Genomic DNA, 22,742 nt, shown 5'->3' with positions numbered 1-22,742 from the left:
GACGTTTAAGGTGGCGTGAATTCAGCTCTGCCGCTTAAGGTGGAAATGTCACGTTAGTGGCCTTTGGAGGTTAACAAGCTGGACTGTGGCTGAAGCAACTTTTGAAACGGTTGCTTCCTATACCGCAGTTAAAGTAGTTATAGTTTCAAACTCAGCTATATGACATGACTTTTTGAAAATGTATAACAAATATATATATTTTTTTGTACAAGCAGATCGGTCTTTATTGTCTCTGGGAATCTGAGAGAATAAATAAATTTGGAGCGACTATCAAAGAATTGAACGATTCCGGTTTGATTACTAGTTTGTTTACAACCTTTGATGATTATGTCTTTGTCAGATGATGCAGGTGTAACGTTAAAAAATGGAAAAATACACACAGTGACGTGTGCGTGCGCTGTAAAAAATTACTGTGATTTAACAGTAAAAAAACTGAAAATGCTGCGGTAAAAACCTGGTAAATGATTAATGGTATGTTACTGTAAAATTCCAGAATTCCCTGCACTGCAGTTTTGTTAGATTTTTTTTGTGCTTATCAGTTATGTTTATAGGGTTTACATTTATGGTTATCTGCCCTGTATTTCAAAGGTAAAAAAAACATTTCAGTGCTTTAATAGGTTGGTATATTAACATTATATCAGTTAAAAAATTACGCCAATTTTATAGGCAGATGTACATGTAAATAGTATGCAAAATATGCAAAATTCAAAAATGGTATAGATACAAAAAAATCTGACTTTTATAGGCATAAGATTAGGCCTGTGGGCTAGATGTGTATAGATACCTGACTTAAAAAAACTGACTTTAACGTCTTTTGCGTATCATATGCACACCAAAAACATTGCACACAAAAACTGTATATTATATTGCATGCCAAACTGCTTGAGCCATATATGCCTGTTATTGTAGTGTCAATACCACAAGTTTTCGTTTTCTGCAAATTTCTGTAAATTTTCTCAAAAATGTAAATATTTGGAAAGTTTTTAAATATTCCAGAAAGTTTAGAGAACTTTAATAATACTGTATATATTTTAATGGGCTAGTTGAGCTGCATGGTTTTGCTTCACTTAAAATTCACTAAATCGCTGAAGATTGCTCCAGGAATCACTGAAATAATGCATATGTAAAACTTATTACCAGAACTAAACATCGTTGTTAACTGATTTTCAGTATTAAAAAATGACATGGTTCTAAATTTCATCCGCTGGTACAATTATTGCCCGACACAATTGAAAATCCCTAAAATTGGACCAAATTTAGATGTTTTTAACAGGCGATTAACAACGATAACTTGTTTACTGCAAACTGACTTTTTAGGACAGCATGAGTGCATTTACAAAAACATTGTTAGCTAAGGTTGAACTCTATCGGTAATGACGAATCTTGAGACCACAGTTGTCGTTGTACCTAGTGAACCAAATTATCTCTCGTGTCATTTTCCTGGTTGCATTCTCACCCACGGTGGAAATTCTGAAGCCGCCAACAGCGGCGTCTTTATTGGTGGCATTTAGAAACATTAATAAACGGTGAGTGGAGGACCCCGCGATCAGAGATGGTTTTGTTGTGTGCTGTGGGCTTTGTGAAAATGGAAATGGAATGAAAACGCCATTTATGTGATTGAAAGAGCATGAAACTCTGACTAAATCTCCTATGACAGTTTACAGTCTTATCACTGAGGCTAAGTTAAGAACATAAAGCTGCAGACAGGTAAATACCGTTATTGCTGTTTTCCATATTTTTACGAGTAGCCAGCGCTGAGTACAGAGACACACTTGATACGTGAAGAGACATACATCTCCGGCTTAAATCCTGTGTAACTATGTTTCGACAAAACTGCATCAACAAATCAGTTTTGCATTTGTTAACACTTTCGGGTAGGTTTAGGGTTGGATTTGGTGTAGGCCATATTTCCAACATAACAGAGCATTAGCTTTTAGTGACAGTCCCATATTTGAATTCTGCACCGTCGCAACAACCTCAATACTAAAATGTGCCAGGGTTCACATATTGAACCTATGTTTAAGTGCCACTCAGTGGACTTTTCTCTTTGAAACTGCGGCGAAACGTGCAGTAAGGTACGTAAAAACACAACAAGTGTACAAATCTTTATGAAAATATCCAAATATCTATCGTAAATTGTCATTGCGTTCAAAAGTCACTTTCAAACAGCGCATCCATCAAAAAGTATGCAGAATTTGCACGAAAAGCGCACCCTTGTGCCTAATTCTAAAAGAAACGACTAGATTTCTCCTACAAAATTTTGACGTTCAACTATAAATGTTTGCGCCTTAATTTAAAAAGCTCCCTAAAAAAACGCTAAGTAGTACTGATAAGTGTACACCTGCATGCTACAGGTGCTTGTTGTTACTGCTGCTTGTAGCTATTTACTCATCAGCGCTCGGAGCTAAGTAGGGAAGTGAAAACATATCAGACGTTCTCCGTCTTTTTCTTGTCTGTTCTCCAACTCCTCCTCGTTCTGTGGTGTTTTGGTGCAGTTCGTTAGTTACTGATTCCGGGCGTGTCTCAGTGCAGTAGGCCCGCGGTCTGTCTGTCTCTCCCTCAGCGCACACAGCTCTGCTTCAAATTCAGGGCGTCTACAGGGGCCGCCACACGGCTAAAGGGCACAGCGCCCAAACACACATCCCCACGAGCCAGACTTCGCACACCTGCGTTGCATGAACTGAGTTAATAATCGCACACAGAGCGGCATTTCCATCACGTTAAACCAAACCGAATCTGTTATTGTCGCAATGAGCGAATGTGCGGCACTAAAAACGCAATTCTATTGCCAAAATGACCCATAAAAGGAACTAATTCCTGCGTGTACGTCTTAAGAGATGGCCGTGGAGGATATTTTAGAGGAGAAGTAGTTCGGGTCACAGTCGAGTTATCGTATGCGCACGCACACGGTCCGGCCATTCGCCTTTTCTCCCCAACAACTCAGCTTCTTTAGTATGCAATTCCTTTAGTCGTCAAGAGGGAATGATCCTCACACTAATGAACTGAGGCCTGCCACTTGAATGTAAAACAGGTTTTAACCCGTCTTCAATGTCAGAGCCCCTCCCTGGGGTTTCTTGAAACAACACAACACCATCGCTAACACCAGCACGCTCCGCGTTTCAATCACAACGTCTGCCTTTGTCTCGACCCTCCGGCCTATTACTCTGACAGCGGGCCGCTCACCGACTCTGCTTCAAAGACACGGAGCCAGAGTTATGAATCTGTACACGGATTATGATGAACGCCAATCAAAAGGCTTTATTGTGAGCGGAGCGGAAGAGTTGACAGAGTTGGGTAGCTTACATGTGCTCCCAGAGGGAGCTGTTGTTAAAGCAGCTTATCACATCAATCCGATCCATGTTCTTTCATCTTTCCTTTCTTTTCCTCTTCTTTTGAACTTGTTAACATGGACCGGTGTGGATTACAAAATTTACACAAGATAATAGCCGATTGTTAATCCCTTTTGAATGTTCACTTTTCAAATCCAAAAGCAATCCCCTTCACGCCATTCAAGACAGCGACTTCAAATGTTTTAAAGTTTCCGAGCATGCAACTGGTGTACTTTTTTTGCAATTGTGTTTTTTAGGCTATTCTTAAAATTAATTCTGGCATCATTTACCCGTGTCACTGCAAACCTGTACTTACTTTCTTAAAAAAAAAAGCCAAACCAGACATTTTAAACAATGTGCTGGTTGAACCTTTTCATGCATTTACAGTGAATGAGGACAGACGCTTCAAAAACGATTTAAAAAGGCCATTAAAAGTATATTATAGTATAACTTGACTTGAGAATCAGAATTATTATCATCATTCTCATTCTCTAAAACACTTAAAATGTACCTCTTCGGCACAGCAGTAGTGATGTGCGTACGATATGTGGATGAGTGCTTCTTTTGAGTCTTTTGTAAACTGCAGAAATTGGGGCGGGCGATATGAAAATCACTATATGAGTAACTTAATTTCAGCAGAACAAACAAATAAGAAATGCTGCTTATAAAGTAAAACTGCAATTTAATAAAAACTGCATATTCTTCATGGTGTAAATGAGATATATATTTCTTCTTATTAAAGTTTGATCAGCATGAATGACTGCTGTTACTTTGAAGGGTTACTCCACCACAAAATTAACATTTTGTCAATCACTTACCTTTTACAAACCCGTAAAAAAGCTTGGAACACAATTTAAGATATTTGGGGCTGTCCCATTGACTGCCAACCATTTTCCACTGTCAAGGTGCAGAAAACTATGAAAGACTTCGTCTATATGCTTCATTTGTCATCGGTTGTTCAACGTAAATTAATAAGCTACAAGAATACTCTTTGTACGAAAAAAAACCAAAACAAAAATAACAAGTTTATTTAACGATTCGGCACTGTAAAGTACTGCCATTTTGTAGATCGGTATATGCAGTTCTGAATTAGATGCAATGGGTTTGTACAAATCAAATAAGCAAAGGACAAAAATGACAGCACAAAGAAATGATCCATTATTGGAATAGAGTTTATTATTGTTGTTTGGATTATCATAATAATCGTTTTTACAGTGTATCATTTTCATTTAATGCTCATGGTGCTGTATTTTCACAAACATCTTATCATAAAGAAGTTAGAATCACAGTGATGGTAAAGGTTAAGGGAACACCAACTCGTGCTGATGCTTCAGGACTGATTCTCTCAACTATTTACACATTCACCCTCAATCACAAACACAAATAAAAACCATTTCATATCATTTAGTGCTACTGAAAACCATCGTATCTGGTAATACTGCATGGGCAGAGAAACCTGCATACACAAAAAACAACAAAAAACCTAGAAAATGTTCACATGGTGAATCTTGTATCTGTCCTTTTGTAAATAATTACTGCTTAAACCACATTGTTATCTTCAATGCGGTTAATATACTTAATATAGCTTTCGTGGTCCACTTATAACATCCATATACTATTTTAGTGAATACAAACTCAAATTTTTAAAAGGGATTGGAGTTTTTTTTAATCATCTATTCAATCTCGTGAAAGGTACCCATAACATATTATACATTTTTGTAACATCCTTAAAGAACATGGACCTTATTGTTCTACACTTGACTCCAAAATCTAGTGAGCTGCCTTACTTTGTCAACATGTACATAAAAGAAAACTCTTTGATTCCAATAATTTTACATTAGCGTGTTTCTAAGCTAAAAATACTTTGAGCACAAAGAATATATTGCAAACACAAACACTGCTGCAATGCATTCTGGTATCTACATTAAAATGAGACCTTAGAATCTGGCAAAAATTTGGTATCTCATTTTACCGTTTACTACTTTACTGTCTGTCGTACATTGCTACGCAGCTCACTAGGTCTTGAAACAATGTAGCTTACATTATGGGGCGAATCTCAGTGTCACAGGTAATATTTTACTTCAAAATCCAAAAATTTTTTTGAACTTTTTGCAGTATGGTATTCGCACGTTTGCACCGATTCTCCCCCAAATTCTCAACAAGTAATAGTTTTACCATTTTTTTGTCATTTTTTTCAGTGATACTTTTTGCATTACAGTAATGCTAATTTGCAATTAATGTACTTCACATTTCAATAATGTCATAAAAAGTAAAAATCAGCCAAATGCAATTAATTACTTTGGATTTTAGAGTGAAATATAACCCGGACATGTTTATGACAAGGTATGTGATATCCAGTGGACAATTCATTTAAAATAAAACATTACATCTTTATATAACAGACAACATTCTCCACACTTTAGTTTCTGGAATCATCGGCACATTTCTGGCACAACTATTGTAAACTTAATTCTTGTGGTTTTTACAGTAGGAGAACTAGAATGCCTGGCCATGGATGAAGTGCTACGTGTATGCAACAATATACTATAAGTGCTTGGACATGATACGTGACAAATAGACACACCTAACCACCCCCACCCTCCCCACCACCCCCCACAAAACCCCCAAATTTCTTATAGGAAGATTAGTCCATGATATTTGCTCATGACTTGTGGAAAAAAATCTTTTGGAGCATTTGCATGTATGGAGTCTCTTAACTCAGCGTTATCTATATATGGCTATGACCTTGAATTCATATTTTTTCAAGTGATTCTTTTCAGATGTTTAAAGACAATTCTTTTTTTAATACAAAAATGAAAATTCTACACTGTTCAAAAGTTCTAATCTTTATTTTCATTATGATCCCTCTATCAGTCAGGGACCTGTGGACTGTGCTTTCATATGTATTATTTCCTTAGGAATGTCTTATTTGGCAATTGCTGCCATTCTGCTTTTGTCCATACTTGCATATTCCTGTGTGGTTTCTTAAATGTATGGGGACTTGGAAAAAATGTATAGGCGGGCACATATCTCAAGGGGTCAAAGAGGACCTTTGTACTCAATGTCCTCTGCTCTTCTTCCATGTGACATCCCTGTATTTCCAGTGGTTTAGGTCTCAATGATGGCCCCTTTGTGTAAGTTGCATGATGTCCTTAATATGTTCATTATGGCTTTGACTGCTTGTCCAGAGAGAGAGAGGAAGACACACTAACAAATTAACAGAGAAAAGTCTGGAGAGGATGCTCGGAAGACTGTTTGAAAACCCCCAAGTTCTTCTGCAGTTCCTCTCTCAACATTGTGCCCTGTCCTTTACCACCTCTCCCACCTCTCCTTTACATTTTTTTCTGCCTTTGTTCCTCAATCCTCATCGGTCCCTGCTGCTCCTCTCAATCCATTCATACAGAAGGGCAGAGTTGGAGGAAAAGTGGGTTCCGCTGGAGAAAAACCGCTGAAGGGAGGCAGAGATGCGATCCTTTGCAAGTGGGGAAAGAAAGCTGGAGTTTTGGCCACATGGTCTGAGCGGTGCCCTTCAGCGTGAGCTGTAGGCATCTCGGGTGGGGCGTAGCGAATAGTGCTGGGAGCATAGAGACTCTGAGGCCCTTGTGGGCCGAGAGCCAAAGGGTGAAAGAGCACACGTCCTGCAGCCCCACTCGCAGTCAGTCTCTGCAGCAGTTCAAAGTCTGGAGCACGGCCTCCGTGGATGGACCGATCATCTCTGGGCAGGGATGAGGCCGGAATGGGAGGCGACAGTGTCGGGGAGGGTGGGTTGAAGAGACCCTTGGATGGGGCTTCTGTCGGGGTGGAGTTCTGAGGTTGGGAAGGTGGACTTCTGCCATTGGTTCCTCCACTGTTGGGCTGAGCTTGGCTCCAACGTCTCCCAGAACCCGCACCTACACTTGTTCCCATTACTTCTTGTTCAGTCTTAATATTCGACCCGGAACTGGTCACCACGCTCTTAAGATGCTGGATCACTGCACGTCCGTTGTGGATCTTACTTGCTCCATTGGCCCCGTTGCCTTGTTTCAACTGCCCTTCTTCGCTCTTCACCCGTTTGCTGGTGGGGTTGTGGTCCCACTCGCTTTCCCTCTCATCATCCTCTTCCACCTCGCTGTCGCTGGCTTGGTCCGAGGAAGTACATGGGCTGTCCTCTCTCTGCCGGAACACCTCCATCCGCCTCCTCGCCTCAGGAGGACCGCTGTCAGGATCAGACTGGTGCAATCTCTTCCTGGTGTTCTCTGATTGGCTGGCAGCAGTGTGTGAGAAGGCTTCCTTCCCTTTGTGGTCTGTCTCGGCCCTGCCTTTCAATGGCTGTGTCCCTGTGGAGCCTGAAGTAAAGATAACTGCTGATTTGGGCTGTTGAGTAACGTACAACCAGTGTGTATGGATAATTGTGTGAGAGGCTGAAAGCATACCTTGTGCCTTTGGAGAGGTGCCACGTGGGGAGGAGCTTGCTTGAAGCCTCTCTGCCCTCAGGCTTTCTGGGAGTTGTAATAAGTCCAGAGGCATGTCTGCAAGCTCTGGTCGACTGAAAATACAGATAAAAGAGTGTGAGCAGTTTACCTTAGGGAGCTTTACACATTTAACAGTCTAAATGCTAAACTCTATGCCACAGGTTAACGGAGTGTTGTCCAATCAGTATGTTTGAATCACTCAACAGGTTGTACAAACACTAACTCAGATAGTATTGGATTCTTATATAGTATCAGTTCTGTAGCATAAGTAAGCTCCTACTTAGACAACAATTTAAGGCATTATTTCACCCCCGTTATTTTTTTTTTTACAATTGACGGCAGCTTGCATTCAGATCTGCCTCCATCCAATACTTGATGTTAATTGTACCTCTAATTAAATTTAGTGTGATAGTTTTTTCTTAAAACCATAAAACACAAAATGTTTATGCACTCTTCAGAAAACATAATTCAGTGGAGAATGAATGGAAATTATATTCTATATAAAGAACGTGAGAATGAATCTGAATGAATAATAACTCATAATAATTCTCTCACAGAATACTCCTCTGTCATTGTTTTTAATTGTGTTCTATAAATTCACTGACATTTTACAAGGTAGTCTAAGACTGGTTGAAAATTGCAGACAGATCCAAAGAAGTTCTGGAATATACTTAAATGTATAATAGTTTGATGTAATTAAAATGTCCCAGAATGCATTGCAACAAGCAAAAATCCCAGATTGCCCCAAATCCCCAAAATAAAAAGAAGCTCTATAGTAGCAATAAAAATAAACATATTTAAAGTAAATTATCTGACCCAAAACTTGTGTATGCAATGTATTTTATTTTTATTTAGAGTACTGCATCATTTGCTTAGCAACATACTAAAGGCAAACTCTATAACAATCAACTGTAAAACTGAATTTTTCTATTGTGCAGCAGAACTGCTATTATTCTGGTGCCAATAAATCACCTTTGCTGATTATGAAGATTGTTCCAAATCAGTCAAGAGAGGGTACCTTACCAGTAGGCAGCAACACAGTTCACTAGATTTTCGAACACAGCTTCAGATTTTCCTCCTCACAAAGATTAACCCCACAGTAAGAGATGTACTCGCTTGTGATACCGTTCCCAAACACCCCCCCACACACACACACCGTCACACACACACACACACACTCACACTAGAAAAGCCCTTCTGAACATGAACATGGCTCCAGCAGGGTGCTATAGAAGTTAATTAGCTATCGTAATTACAAAGCTAATTAACTAAAACACCATTCAGCCAGAAAATTTTGACATCCATTTGGTGTAATTATATATCACCAGTCCAATTATCACTGAAATTCAGCCAATTTTTTTCGTGTTTTTGTCTGACTTCTTTGAACGCGTGAGCTTGTGTGATGAAGATTACTGCAGACAGATGGAGAGGAAGAGCGCTTACGAGAGGGCCTCTGTGGAAACCCTCAGCGCATTAACATTTTTTATACTGTAGCACAACACTCAAAAACACAAACACACAAGGTCACTAAGAAACTGACCTGAGCACATAGTTGACCCAGATGACATTACGCTCGTGGGGCGCTTTGTGGTTAATGGACACGGTGGCACAGGACTGAATCCACAGATACCCTCCTCTTTTCTGCAACCAGCGATAATACCCCGTCACAACCTGCCCTTTCCGCAGCACTAAAAGAGAATGATTAAAATATATACATCAATATATTTTAAAATGCAAAAACCACATGGAGGTCCATTTTATAACCTGGATGTGGAGAAGAATTTTACAATTAGTTTATTTGGCTAGGGGGCGCTGTTGTCAAAATGTATAATGTAAACAGCAGCTTCAGGCTCTTAAACTGACAAAACAGATACAGCAGTTCTTTAATCACGAACTAAAACGGTTATTTTTCTCTTTCCCATTTCTTTTATTATTCACCTTGCAACCACCCTCACTACAGCTCTTCATATTACCCATATCTACATAAAAGCTGATAGTGTACTGGTCATTGCGATACAATAAAATCCAATAGTATGATTAAGTTCTTGACGTGAAACACATAGTAATAAATAAATAAAATGTATGATTTCTGTTATTTATTATATAACCTTGAGAGAGAGAGCGCACATACATCTGCAAGTTGTCTGTTAAAGATCTCACGATCTGGAAAGCATCTGCTGTCTACAGACAGACGTCTTACAGATGTCAGTTTTACATACATTCTAAATTATAAACATCTTAAAGACATCTAACAGATGACCGTTTGACATCTAAAAGGAAACGCCCCATAGACGTCTTGCAGGTGTAAATGTAGACGTCAAATAGACGTCTCTGAGATGTATGTGCGCTATCAGGGATGTTATAAGCTTTTTCTAGAGATGGGGCGGCAAACAGATCACAAATCTTGACAGGCTTACAATCTTCGTGGCTCTGCCTGATGGTGTCCAGGTCTTCTGCGTGGATGAAACGGTAGCAGGTACGTCCGACTACCTCAGCTGGGCTCAGGTCCATATACTCTGAAATCCTACAAAATCCAAACAAGTACACATATAACAGTGACACTGGCTGTAACACTGGCCTTTAATTTGGTCAGTTTGCTGTATTAACATCGTATTTTTCAATCATTGTTTTAGCCACTTAGTGTAATTCTATTCCCAAGGCTTCAGATGTGGTGTTGATGCGAAAACACCAGTTATGCTCAAACAATATGGCAAAGGTAGCAAAATATATTATAACCCCAGACTGAAGCGTGCTGGAAGTTTACCTGTTTTCACAGTAGGTGACTTGAAGGTCCATGTTGACTCTGAAGACAAACATGTGACTTTCCATGCGCACCTCATTGAGCGTGGAGGGCGGAAGTGTGTGAGCCAGAGCAACCAATCCCATTGGTCGATGCAGGGGGCGGGAGGAGCCTGGCACCAGGGCTGGCCGACACCGAATCCGACCTGTCACATGAATCACCTGATAAGAAATTAAATAAGCAGTTCAGTTTTCAAATCATTCAATCGTAAAACGAAAAAATGGGTAAATGTTTATATGCTGGTCCTGCGGTCCCATGTTCCGTGAGCCCTCTACTAAATAGTTGCCTCTTTGGGCTGGTCTAAAAAGATGCATTAATCATGCAAGCCTGTTTCCACCAATGAAGAAGGCTGAATTGTAAAAGGTAAACTTGCAATTATGAGAAAAATTTGTGAAATAAAGTTGCAATTCTGAGAAATGAAGTCTGAAACTGCGAGATAAACATGTTTACATCTCGCAATTTGGAAAACAGGACTGATATATATATATATATATATTATGCAATTCTAAGAAAAAATGTCATACTTGCACAATTACAAAAAAGTCAGTATTGCAAGTATCACCCAATTCTGAGAAAATACTCTGGTACTGACTCAGAATGTCCTTTACAGTACAATTCTGAAAAGTCAAAATTGTAAGACGTAAACTTGCATTTGCGAGAAAAGTTAGAATGGTAAGTTTATATCATGCTACTCTTAGAAAAATGAAATTCTGCAATTGACTAAACATTGACACAATTCTAAGAAAAAGTCTAACAACTACAAAAAAAACCCATGTCTTTGTATAAACATGCTTTAAGACTACAAAAGATGGTGCTACAATTTAACACCCAAGATGGTACATGTCCAATAAAGGACTTACTTTATAACCCGAGGATTTAACGTGGAGGCCACGCTTGGTGAGGGTGGATTTCATCCTGATGAAAAATCCACGTTCAGACAACTCACTGACTGGAGAACAGGGACTAGATGGTGCTACAGGAAAAAAAACACACATACAACACAAAGGTATCAACACTTCAATTTGTATATCATTATATTTCACAGACCAGGAGTGTACAGTCCTGCAGATTTGCCTGAAACTTTATGATTCGGGTGTGTTTAATTTGCATTGCAGCTATAATTTGGATACCTTTGAAGTAGACAGTCAACACATATATGGAAAGTAATATTTAGTGTTTTTGCCAACGTATGTACATTCATATGATCTCGTTTATATTATATATATTTTTTTTATCTATGCTTTTTCTGGGCAGTCATGGCCTAATGGCAGGGACTGTAGGTGGGAGGAGTCAGTATCATGACTGAGGTGAGACCCTTGAGCATTGGCTGCTCACTGCTCCGGGTGTGTGTTGGTGGTGTGTGTTTTCACTTGGACGGGTTAAATGCAGAGCACGCATTCCGAGTATGGGTTACCATACTTGGCCACATGTCACGTCCTTTCCTTCCTTTCCTTTTGACTTTGTACATGTGCATGAAATTTTTTGATTTTAGAAGAATGTGGCCAAATGTAATATAGTTCATTTTTGCTGTTCAGTTTAAGTTGGGACAGCTCAGAACAAAGTATCAGTGTCATTTCATTTTTACCTGAGGCCCACCATTTTTTTCTTTTTCACAAAAAGCAGTCGTATTTTAGTTTTTCATGATCATTTTCTATCCTCCTCTCTGACCCTTAGAATGAAACGAGCGGTTTTCGCTGCCGTGCTTCAAGCCTTCTATGCAAATAACCTCTTGAAAATGAGAAACAGCACTTTCCTGCAGAGCGGCTGGTGTTCTGCCCTGGATCAGCACGAGATCTGAAAGGCATCGGTGTGCCAATACCAAATAGTGTATGTGGGTGGTCCTTTTTAACGCATGTATCTTACTGATGACAAAAAGTTATTCCAGCAGCATTGTTTGAGGCTACTGAAACAGTATGATTTTTGTGTATCGATTTTAACTATTTATCTCAAAGGAGTCATTGAGGAAAAATTAGAGTTGAATGAAGCTAGACATATGAAGGCGAGTTACCTGGCTCTGGAGTGCCGGCCAGTGAGGATGTGGAGGCGGAGCTTGAAGCGCTCTCATGGGACGTTTGACAGCCTGCCTCTGCCCGGAGGTGTGGCCTAATGCCAAGACGCTCTGCCATCTCAACGTGATCCGCGGGGTGGATGTAATCGAACACACTACTGCCAGTCAACTCAACCTGAGCATGCGGATACACACATAAATACACATGCGCACAGATCAATACAGAATAACATTCATATAAGAAACATGACATAGATCACAACATATTGGCTAACAGCCAATGAGAGACCTTGAAAAACACAAGCTCGTCTATAGCTACTGCTACATTTGTAATGTGTAAGTGTACACACACACACACGCGCACGCACGCACACACACACTCCTAAACCCTTAGACTGAGGGAAGCAAACATCAGAGAGAGATAAAAGCAATGCTACACATAAAACATTAATTATAGCGCTCCATGACCTAGACTGAATATTCTACCTGCTGCATTTTACAAAATGAATAAGAAACTCAAAACAGGTGAGCTTCATAAAACAAACCGAGCATGTATAGATATAACAATGTTACAAATCATTGCAAATCTGTATGCTTTTCCGTTCTTCTTTGAAACACAAAAGCATGTCAAAACTGTCCTTTTTTATGCAAACGAAGTGCAGAGACCAAGATGGTCTAGATTCAAAGGCACAAAAAACAAAGTCTTTTCTAAACCAGTAGTTCTCAACCGTTTTGACTCTCAATTGATCTCTCAATCACTATAATATCTGAAAGCCCAGCATAATTACTTTCATAGTTAAGTAAATTTCAGTTTCCCTCTTTTCAGTAAATTTAATGATATAAATTTCCCAGTTGTTTATGATTTACTGGGTAAGAAATAAGAATAAGGATTTTTAGAGTTGGAAAACACAATTACCATAGTTGCAAAAATATTGCCATGAAGTTTTAGATCAAACTTAATATCCAAAGAAATATACAAAAGATCTTATTTTAATGCTAATTTTATTTTATATATATTTTTTGTTTTGTAATTATATTTTTACTCTGTCCTTTACAATATAATGATAAATGATTTTTCAATGGTAAAAAGAAAGAAATATACACTATATATATATATATATATATATTCCCTTACTGCTCTGTTTAACAGGTAAGTGCAATTTATTTTTTATAATTTGCATTTCTGCCACTCCTGGATCTATAAAAAAGAAATCTGTGTGGGTCAGATTTCATTCTACAGTATCTTGATAAAAGGCTGGTTTCTCCCTCACACCCTTGTCTGTGGGACAAAGCCATTTATTATGGGATTAGATCCATTTACGGAGGGATTTTAAAGGATTTTCCGCTGGCCGTCAAGGACACTAATGTGTGTGTGCAAGGCAGGTTGCATGCAAACAGAGGGAAGAGCAGAAAGAAGAGGGATAGACGGAGGAGTAAAGAGCGGGGCTGTGTAATTGGGGATCAGTTGAGGGATGAATTGTGAAGAGTCTGGGGTTTTAAGCCTGTGTCGGCTAATTGAGAGGTAAAGGTGGAGGTAAATCCAGCAGACAGGTGGTCTGATTTGGAGAACTTAATCTGATCTACAATGCTTTGGAGAGGGTTGTTTAGCTTTTTGAACTAGCACTGATGGGATCTCAGATGTTTGGACACCAAGGAAGACACCAAAAGTGCACGTGGAAGCTTTTGGGAAATATCAATTAAAAGGATCCACCGGAGGATTTGTAAGAATAAATGCAATTGTGAAATTATCGATTCTTTTAATGCTCTTTCCGTGTATTTATTTAATTTTTTATTTATTTATATTTTTGTAACTTCATCTTACCATTTTTTAACATATATATTTTATTTACATTTAAATTTTTTTTTTTTTAAATATGATTTATTTTCAAGCGGACAGCACAGTCATTAAACTTTTTTTTTGCATTCTAATAACCATTTTATAATTTTTTTATTATTACAACCAGGACATTTAAAAAAAAAAACGTATTCTTTTATTTATTTATTTTATTTACTTTTAAAAGTATAAAGTATACTTTTATTTATAAGTATAAAGTAGACTTTTAAAACCTTCATATAAAATACAGAATAAAATGTCACTGTGTCATGTACCGAGATGGTGTGTTTTTAAGAGGCCGTGTCAAGTTAAAACAGTGAAACTTTGAAAAGCGTGTCTCGAGATGCTTGCAATGTTCCGCTCCGTCTTACTGTTTTTGAACACGAGAATGCGTCCTGTGTGAACGGCTCTTTACTTATTCTGTGCTGCTGCTCTCAGTAAGTGTGGTGTCCTGTACTAGCGTGTGTCAGAGGCCGTTCACTCAGGACACCTTCTTGCATTCGAAATCAGATAGACGCAGTGAAATGGAATAAAACACGTGTCTCGAGACACTTAAGTTTAACTGTGTTTAACTTGACACAGTAGTGCTCACGCTGCAAGACACATATACTACACATATAATACCTTACACTACCATTTAAAATCTGGGCTAAGTATATATATATATATATATATATATATATATATATATATATATATATATATATATATATATATATATATATATATATATATATATATAAAATATGCACAAACCATCTTTTTGCATTAAAATGGTACTGAAAGGATTTACTAAAGACTTGCACTGATGAATTAGTGCTAAAAAAGGCATTAAAAGGAATCGTACAATGCGATTTACTAACGTCTGCGCTTGTCAAATTATCATACTTTTGTCTAAAGCACGCCTAAATCTATTTTAACAGAAAGAGTGTGGTAGAAGAAGGGGGTTTCTCCACACTTATTATTCAGATGTTACGTCTGTGTTTTTAATTATTTTTAATAATCACTTGCATCACAGGAATAAATTACATTTGTAAATACAGTTAAATAGATTTTTTTTTTTACATTTAATACTTTTAACACAAATAATATTTCACAATATTCCTGTTTTCCCTGTATTTTTTATAACTATATAATTTGATCATATATACGCAAAATAAATATTCTTTTTTTTTTATATATATATCTTTATTTTTCAGCATTTCTTTATTACCTTCTAACAAAAGCCCAAAAGAACGACTGGTTTGAAACCAGGCATCAGTAGAAAAGAACCAGAGAGAAGCTGAAAGAGGAATGAGAAATAGAAGAAGTGAGAAAAGGTTGTTGGTAAGTGTTAAGAAGAGGGTTAAGAAGTGAGAGAGAGCGCGAGAGAAAGACATGATATAAATAATAGCTAGAATTTAATATGTATGAGGCGTCCGGGCAGTTGTCCACAACACTCTCTCAGTCTGCTTCTGACTGATGGGAGAGGAGCAAGAGAAGAGGACGAGGAGGAGGCAGAGGAAGAGATGGGGAGGAGGCAAGGTGATGGGTCTGCATACTAATCAGCCCAGGATCAATTTCCCACCCCATACGCCCCTCCACATTTCCCAGATGCTGTGGCTTCGGCCGTGGAGAGGAGACGAGAGGCTAAGCTCCTAGACCTCCATCTAGGCCCGGAGCTTTGGCTTCTGTAGGGCAAGAAGCCTGGAAGCAGGCGTATCATCCCGCTCTCGAGGTCCCTGACCCTGCCTAATCCGCCTAAGGAACCCTACTGTCTTTGGAGAGGTCACAAGGATTAACCAGAACGGATGGCTCTATCTACGATGGTGTGTCATGACCTCTGACACAAGGTAACAAGTGGGGTCTTATGCTTACAGTTAATGGATTTCCTCTTGTGTGACCTCTGAGACCCAGACAGAGGCCGCAGTGAAGGACCGCGGCGGTGCAAAAGCTACCAGGCAGCAGCTGGACACACTCGACTGAACGGAAATCTTTGTGATTCTAAACGCCTTCTGATCTTGGGCTTTTTAAATGCTTGGAATTACTTTTGCATACACGTTTACTTTATATTTTGGAATTGTATAGATATACTAGTTATTACACGCGATATTCTAGTTATATCAGAACTCCAACCATTCAACTGTTTGTAAGACAAATCTGAAATTTAGGATTATTTTGATGACAAAATAAAGTAGATATAGGGTCACATACTAGCTATGCTCCAAAACCTAGAGTGTGGCCTACCTCAACCTAGTCTCGGCCTCAGATGTCACGCTTATCTAGAAACACTTCAGGAGTCTTCTTTGGATTCAATTCTACAGGATTTCCGGGAGACGTTTGTGCTGTGTTCTTTAGCGTTCCTGAAAGCCGTCATGTTTAGAACTGTGGCGACGAGCGCTTAATCAGAACACGCTAAATTCTCTATTTTTCAAATTGGAGGTATAGAATCTTTGAAATAAAGATTTAAATAGAGGTTTTACACACTGGTTTGTTATTTTGGTGACATTGTCATAGCCAGAAACATGACACTAAACGAAAAACAAACTGTAATTGGTTGTTTGATTGGTCGGTCAAACGGCCTCATGAACGGGCTTTGGCCAATGAAAGCTATCATGTATTCCAGACCTTCAGTCTGAAGATCTGAGACACACCTCAACGCCTCAATTTTAAGGCCGTCGTCTATTGTTGGTAATGATAAAGCGATGCATTATTCACAGATTACTTACAAACTGTAATCCGTTACTGATTCAATTGTAGTTAGTAGCGTAATAGTGCATTACACATGATTACTGTACATTATAGTTTGTATAATCCAAGCTTTTAGATTACTTTACAGACTACTTCTGATTTTTCACACTGGTTTATACAGGATAATTAAATCCTATAATTGCAAAATTAAAACAAAAAACTCTAAACTAAATCAAAATAACAATTTTTTTGTAAAACTGAAAAATGATTTACCTGCATGTCATGTGACTATAATTTGAAAGGCAAACAAAATGAATATATGGTAAAATGATCAAGTGATAATTCAAATAAAAATGAATACGTTCATCAGTAGTTGAAACACTTCTCAAAGTCATACCGTGCAATTTCATCTTTGTATATAAGATCCATAAAGATTAAAGCCTCAAATACTTCTGAAAGTTCAGGATCTTCGACAGATTCCTAAAATGGCTCATTCAAACACGTCGCCACAAATCTATGCAGCTCTGTGGGAAGATTTACATAATACAGTGAAGGGAGTCAAATTTGCATCACACACCAGAGGTATTTGGCCAATCACAATGCACATGATAGCTGGCCAATCAGAGCACACCTCGCTCTTCACATGATGAGCTTTGTAAAGAAATGAGGGAGAATCAATAAATTATGAATAAATTACTGTTACTGTAATATGTAATTATGTCATCCATAGCAAGCTAACTGTGGTCCAATTATGAGTATTTTAAAATGTAATTTATTGGAATGACAAGTACTTGATTTTTGGGTTCGGATTAAGTAATCCAGATAACGTGTGATCAGTTACCAGCTCTGATCACACGTCACACGGAAACTTCTTTCAAACCAAGCTGCTTTCTGTTGTTCAGTGCTGCGAAATCGTATAATCGTGTGGGGAATATTTCCCCCTCGCGCAAAATTCTGCATCGCACGGATTCCTACTGAAATGGTAAAATAATCCCAGAATGCACTGTGCAAAGCTCAGTGAAAGAATTCAAGATAGCGGACATGAAACTTTAACTATAAATAAACATGCATCATTGAATACAGAAAACTATCAATAAAAATAGTTCAGTGTAATATATTCAATAAAAGTTGTATATATATGCATAAATATTTAATCTAAGTAAATATTTAATATACACCCAATATTTTTGTCTGATATGTATTTTTAAGTGAATTACATCGACAGCAACATGCGAACGTCAAACTGTAATAGAATCGATTGTGACATGAGTGTCTGATGAGTTTTATGTGAGTGTGTGGAGTTTCTGTTTACGTCTCCTCTTCCGAATCAGTCAGATATGAGTTCCTGTTCAGTTTGGATGCCACTGTTCAACAAATATTGTGAAATCCACTCAGTTTTAATAATCATTTTCTGTGACAGTATATTAAGTCATGTGTGTTTTCTATCAGCTCCACAGAATCAGAATTAGAACAGGGATGCCAGATTTATGAATAAATCACTCTAGAATCAGTCAAATGGGTCTGCAAAAAGGTCTGGAACTGTTCATTTTGATTCATTAGGACAGTTGTAAGACAGAAAATAAAAGAGATTATGTGGATATTTATATACAATTGACCCTCCGCTGGGAGTTTGTTCTGACCAATCATAACGCGGAATGTGCCATTTTTGTCTGACAAACAAACCAAACAGGAGAGTAGAGTAACACTGGTGAATTTGTACTGTCTCTTTCCACATTTTGAACAAGATACCGTCTGATGTTCGTTCATGTTTATTTTTATGCTATAACTAGCAAAGTGTTCGCATGGAAGTTAAATTGAAGCACTACAGTGATACACATAAAAGAGCCACAGACGGTGTTGAATAAAATGACTTTTAAAAGTAATGCATTACAATTTTGCTTGTTTCTAATAAAAACAAAATCTTCTTTTACAAATGTAAAAGCTTTTTCACACTAAAAATTAAAGGAATGCACTTCAGGCTGAATGCTATTTCTATGATCTTATTTTGCTAAACATGGCAACACAAGAGCTGCCAGTCAATACACTGGGGAAAGTAGCTGGAGTTACTTATTTGATATAGTGATATAACTACTTTATACTGCAGTTAAATACTATTTATATCCAAAACGTGAAAATATGAGCACACTTGTTGTGCCTGTGACTCATAGTGTCGACAAAAGCCCCTGGTTGCCAAATCTTGAGTAGTTAGTTCAAATGACAAAACTAGACAAAAGAAAGCTCGTTTTGAGTGTGTGTCCTGCTCGCACAAGTATTCGGTAATCTAGGCTTGTCGATATGGAAACGGCAAGATGGCAATAAAAGGTTGAATACTCACAATTTCTACTTGTTTTCCTCAACCAGCCAAACTCATTCACATCTATTTTCCCTCCTAAACTCACTATCTGTCCACCCATCCCCCTCACACCCATCCCAGATTGTGTTTGTGTGTGTGTGTGTGTGTATTCTTTTTTGCCACACAATCAATGTGGCTTTTAAGATGTCTATCGATTTGTTCCCGAGACAGACCCCGGCTCGCTGGAGCGACGCTTTGATTGCTGTGCGAGTAATTACTGTTATTATTTATGCATCTGGGTGAAATGGCAGGACTTAACATTCCCTGTACAAGAGGCCACAGGCAATCAACAGAGAGAAAGCACCTGGAGAGGCGAGAGGCTCAAGAGAGGAAGAGAGCTGGAGAAATGAGCGCAGGGACACAGGGAGATTCACAATACACCAAAAACACAATCGTGGATGAAAGCGTATGCGGGGGTTTTTCATAACATAAACCAGGGCTGTCAAATCGATTTCAGATTTAAATGGCAAAATATGTCAACAAATTAATCGATCGCATTATTTGCATATTTAACCGTTTTGCCCATATTGATCATCCGTATAAACATAATTCCTTGCATTTAATCGTCTGTTATTACACAAATATAGCATATATTTAACTAATAATATTAATAATATATTTAACTAATACACGAATCATACATTTAGTTTTAATAATAATAATATTTCATTATTACTAATAATTTACTCGCTTATGATGCTTTAATTATTAGTCAGTGTGCAACAGACTTTGGGTTTTATTGTAAAGTGTTACCAAAATAACTAGTTGCACACAATGAACCCAACCCCAAGCATAAAGCACGCTGCAGTTTCTACAAGTGTTTTAGTCTCACCTGTGAAAGGCCAAGGTAGATGGACACAGTCTCTGAGATGTACAGAAATCTGCCTTCCTGACTGACCACGAACACGAATCCATCCAGAGACTGCAAAGAGAAAGTTTTGCACAACAAGTCAAAAGTTTTGTGTGCTTTTCCATTTTCGCCAAATTTCATATACAGCCATATTATCTGCTTTCATTTAGTCTCATTACGGACGTGAAACTGCCTGTGCGCGCTATTTCTATGCAGTACAGCATCGGAGAAACACGCGATGTAAAGTAAGAACATTTCAGACTTCATTTAATCAATCCTGAGCAGCAACGCAACACTTCTGAACAAGTCTCGAGATTTATTTGGAATCAAGCTGCAGACGCGAGCATCGACATCAAAGCAAAAACAACATGAGCGGAGAAAATGATTTGGAGAGAAACCTGCAACAGCTTCAAAATAAACTCTGGCGCACCAGATGAAAAGCGCGTCCCCATTAAAGGACTCATTTAAGGAATAATATTAATTGTAATAACACACAAGCAGCGGTGAAGCAGAGTGGGCACTTTAGTTGAGACTGACGGCGGTAATTTATGCAAGTGACGAGTTCACTATGCAAATGAGAGTGGACCGGAATGAGGGGAATGCTGGAAATAAAGCGTAATTATCTAGTTATTACTGACAAAGGACGAGACAAAGAATCATAAGGATTTTCAGAAGTGTTAATTTGATTTCTATCAGCGCCGTCTGTCTCTGAACACTTTACATTTTTCTCAAGGTAACCTTCTAATAGCGTTTTTATTTATTTATTTATTTCCCTCTTCAAGTCAGATGTCCAAATTCCAGTACTTATGGCGCACCTTAAACAATCAAGCAGATGATTTGCAAAAAGTGGATCCAAAAAGTTTGGACACAGCCTGTATGAAAAATGTATGAATGTTATTGCATTATTGAATGTTTTTCTATTCCATATATATATATATATAAACAGATTATTCAGACATCTTTGCATATTGCGCTTGCAACCCCATGTCTTTTGTTGCATTTCGCATTACATTGCAAAAGTTCAGCGTTTAAGTTTGCATTTTCCCCCATTACACTGTATTAATAATATGCATTTACATATTAGTGATACTTTGAATATTGCTGCAAACAAATATAAAATGAACATAAAATGTATTTAAAAGTTATTTCTGATGCATCACTGAATTTTCTGCTGTCTTTATTCTTCTGTATTACCATCTTTAGCAGCACTATAAATGTCTTTACTGCCACTTCTAATCAATTTAACTCATCCTTGCCAAGTGTGAGTATTAATTATCAATTCATTTTCAAATCTTGTTACCCAAAGCTTTTAAATGGTGTGCAGAAAGACCTAAAATATCAAAGCACCAAAAAACTTTTAAATAAAAAAAATTAATTGTGAAGAAGAAGAGTTTAACAGTCGCATAAAATAAACAGCAAAAATGGTTACAAACGATATATCTTATTTTGTTTTATTATATTTTGTCATGATACTGCATGCGATGCTGCTGTATTTATTTAGAAACACTTTCGAGTAAAGTTGGGTAAAGTTCTACTGGGATTGAGGCAGTATGAAGGCTGATAATGGCTGAATGCAAACAGAAAAAAATGATGATAAACGAATAACGAGGATAATGTCTCATGCTGTCTCAAGTAGTTTGCCGAGCATTTCTTTATTTCAACACACTTACAGTTAAACCTTAGTATTATCAATTTGCGATGGATCGTGATTCATCGCAGTCTGTGACTGTAATTAATGCGACAAAATTATTTTATTAATTGACAGCCCTCTCCATAGTCTCTAAATGTATAAACGAAACACATCTTTACCTGCAGCAGGTGAGCACCCAGGTGCTGTTCAAATATGTCAGTGACCAACGAGTGACTTGTTCTTCGCACTGCAAAAAAAAGTAACAAAAAAAAGCACATCATGTAGTTATTTAAAGCTAAACGTGTCTGATTTTACCAGAAGCATGAATGTAAATTCAAACAGACCATTTAATCGCTAAATGTAACTTTTGAAATTCTGCTACATAATTGTAAAATGATGATATTCTCGAACGCATCTTGACAGTCCCACTGTTTGGTTGCTACAGGAGCGACCGGCTGATAATAGCAGCTGCTAATACACCTTCCCATTTCTTTACTGCTGTTCGAGAGAGGCGGCGAATGTCAGAAATGCTGTGGTTTATAGAGAGACATGCTAATTCATCTTCAGCGCGCAACAGCATCCTGGGCCGCCTGTCATCACAAAACAAACACGTTTACAAATTACACAAATGACATCGCTGGTGCATTTCAAACATGCCTGGCTCTGATCTCTGCTGTGGAAGCCCAGCTGAAATTCACTCACAGCAGGACGCCTGTGTGTGTGTGTGTGTGTGTGTGGGGCAATCAATAAGTGTTTTGAGAGAGGATGACAGCGTTTGTCTGAGTTGCTACTAAACGGGAGACAGACAGGGAGCTCG

At 38.1% G+C, this 22,742-nt stretch overlaps 1 protein-coding gene across 2 annotated transcripts in view; it reads right to left on the bottom strand.

The window, feature by feature from the left end:
* Window positions 1-4,480: 4,480 nt before the first annotated feature.
* The window catches only part of npas1 (neuronal PAS domain protein 1), a 44,507-nt gene continuing 26,245 nt past the window's right edge, over window positions 4,481-22,742 (bottom strand). For both annotated transcript variants that reach the window (XM_043258209.1, XM_043258210.1), the window contains exons 4-12: window positions 22,105-22,172; window positions 20,278-20,367; window positions 12,589-12,763; window positions 11,441-11,553; window positions 10,545-10,741; window positions 10,198-10,304; window positions 9,321-9,468; window positions 7,742-7,854; window positions 4,481-7,654 (exon numbers count right to left, since the gene is read on the bottom strand). In XM_043258209.1, the coding sequence (XP_043114144.1) occupies window positions 6,687-7,654; window positions 7,742-7,854; window positions 9,321-9,468; window positions 10,198-10,304; window positions 10,545-10,741; window positions 11,441-11,553; window positions 12,589-12,763; window positions 20,278-20,367; window positions 22,105-22,172 (1,979 nt within the window). In that variant the 3' untranslated portion in view covers window positions 4,481-6,686. The remainder of the gene's footprint in view (window positions 7,655-7,741; window positions 7,855-9,320; window positions 9,469-10,197; window positions 10,305-10,544; window positions 10,742-11,440; window positions 11,554-12,588; window positions 12,764-20,277; window positions 20,368-22,104; window positions 22,173-22,742) is intronic.

The sequence above is a fragment of the Puntigrus tetrazona genome, chromosome 15 (assembly GCF_018831695.1).
Source record: "Puntigrus tetrazona isolate hp1 chromosome 15, ASM1883169v1, whole genome shotgun sequence".
In the NCBI taxonomy this organism is placed as follows: domain Eukaryota; kingdom Metazoa; phylum Chordata; class Actinopteri; order Cypriniformes; family Cyprinidae; genus Puntigrus; species Puntigrus tetrazona.
This window is presented reverse-complemented; position numbering and strand designations above follow the sequence as displayed.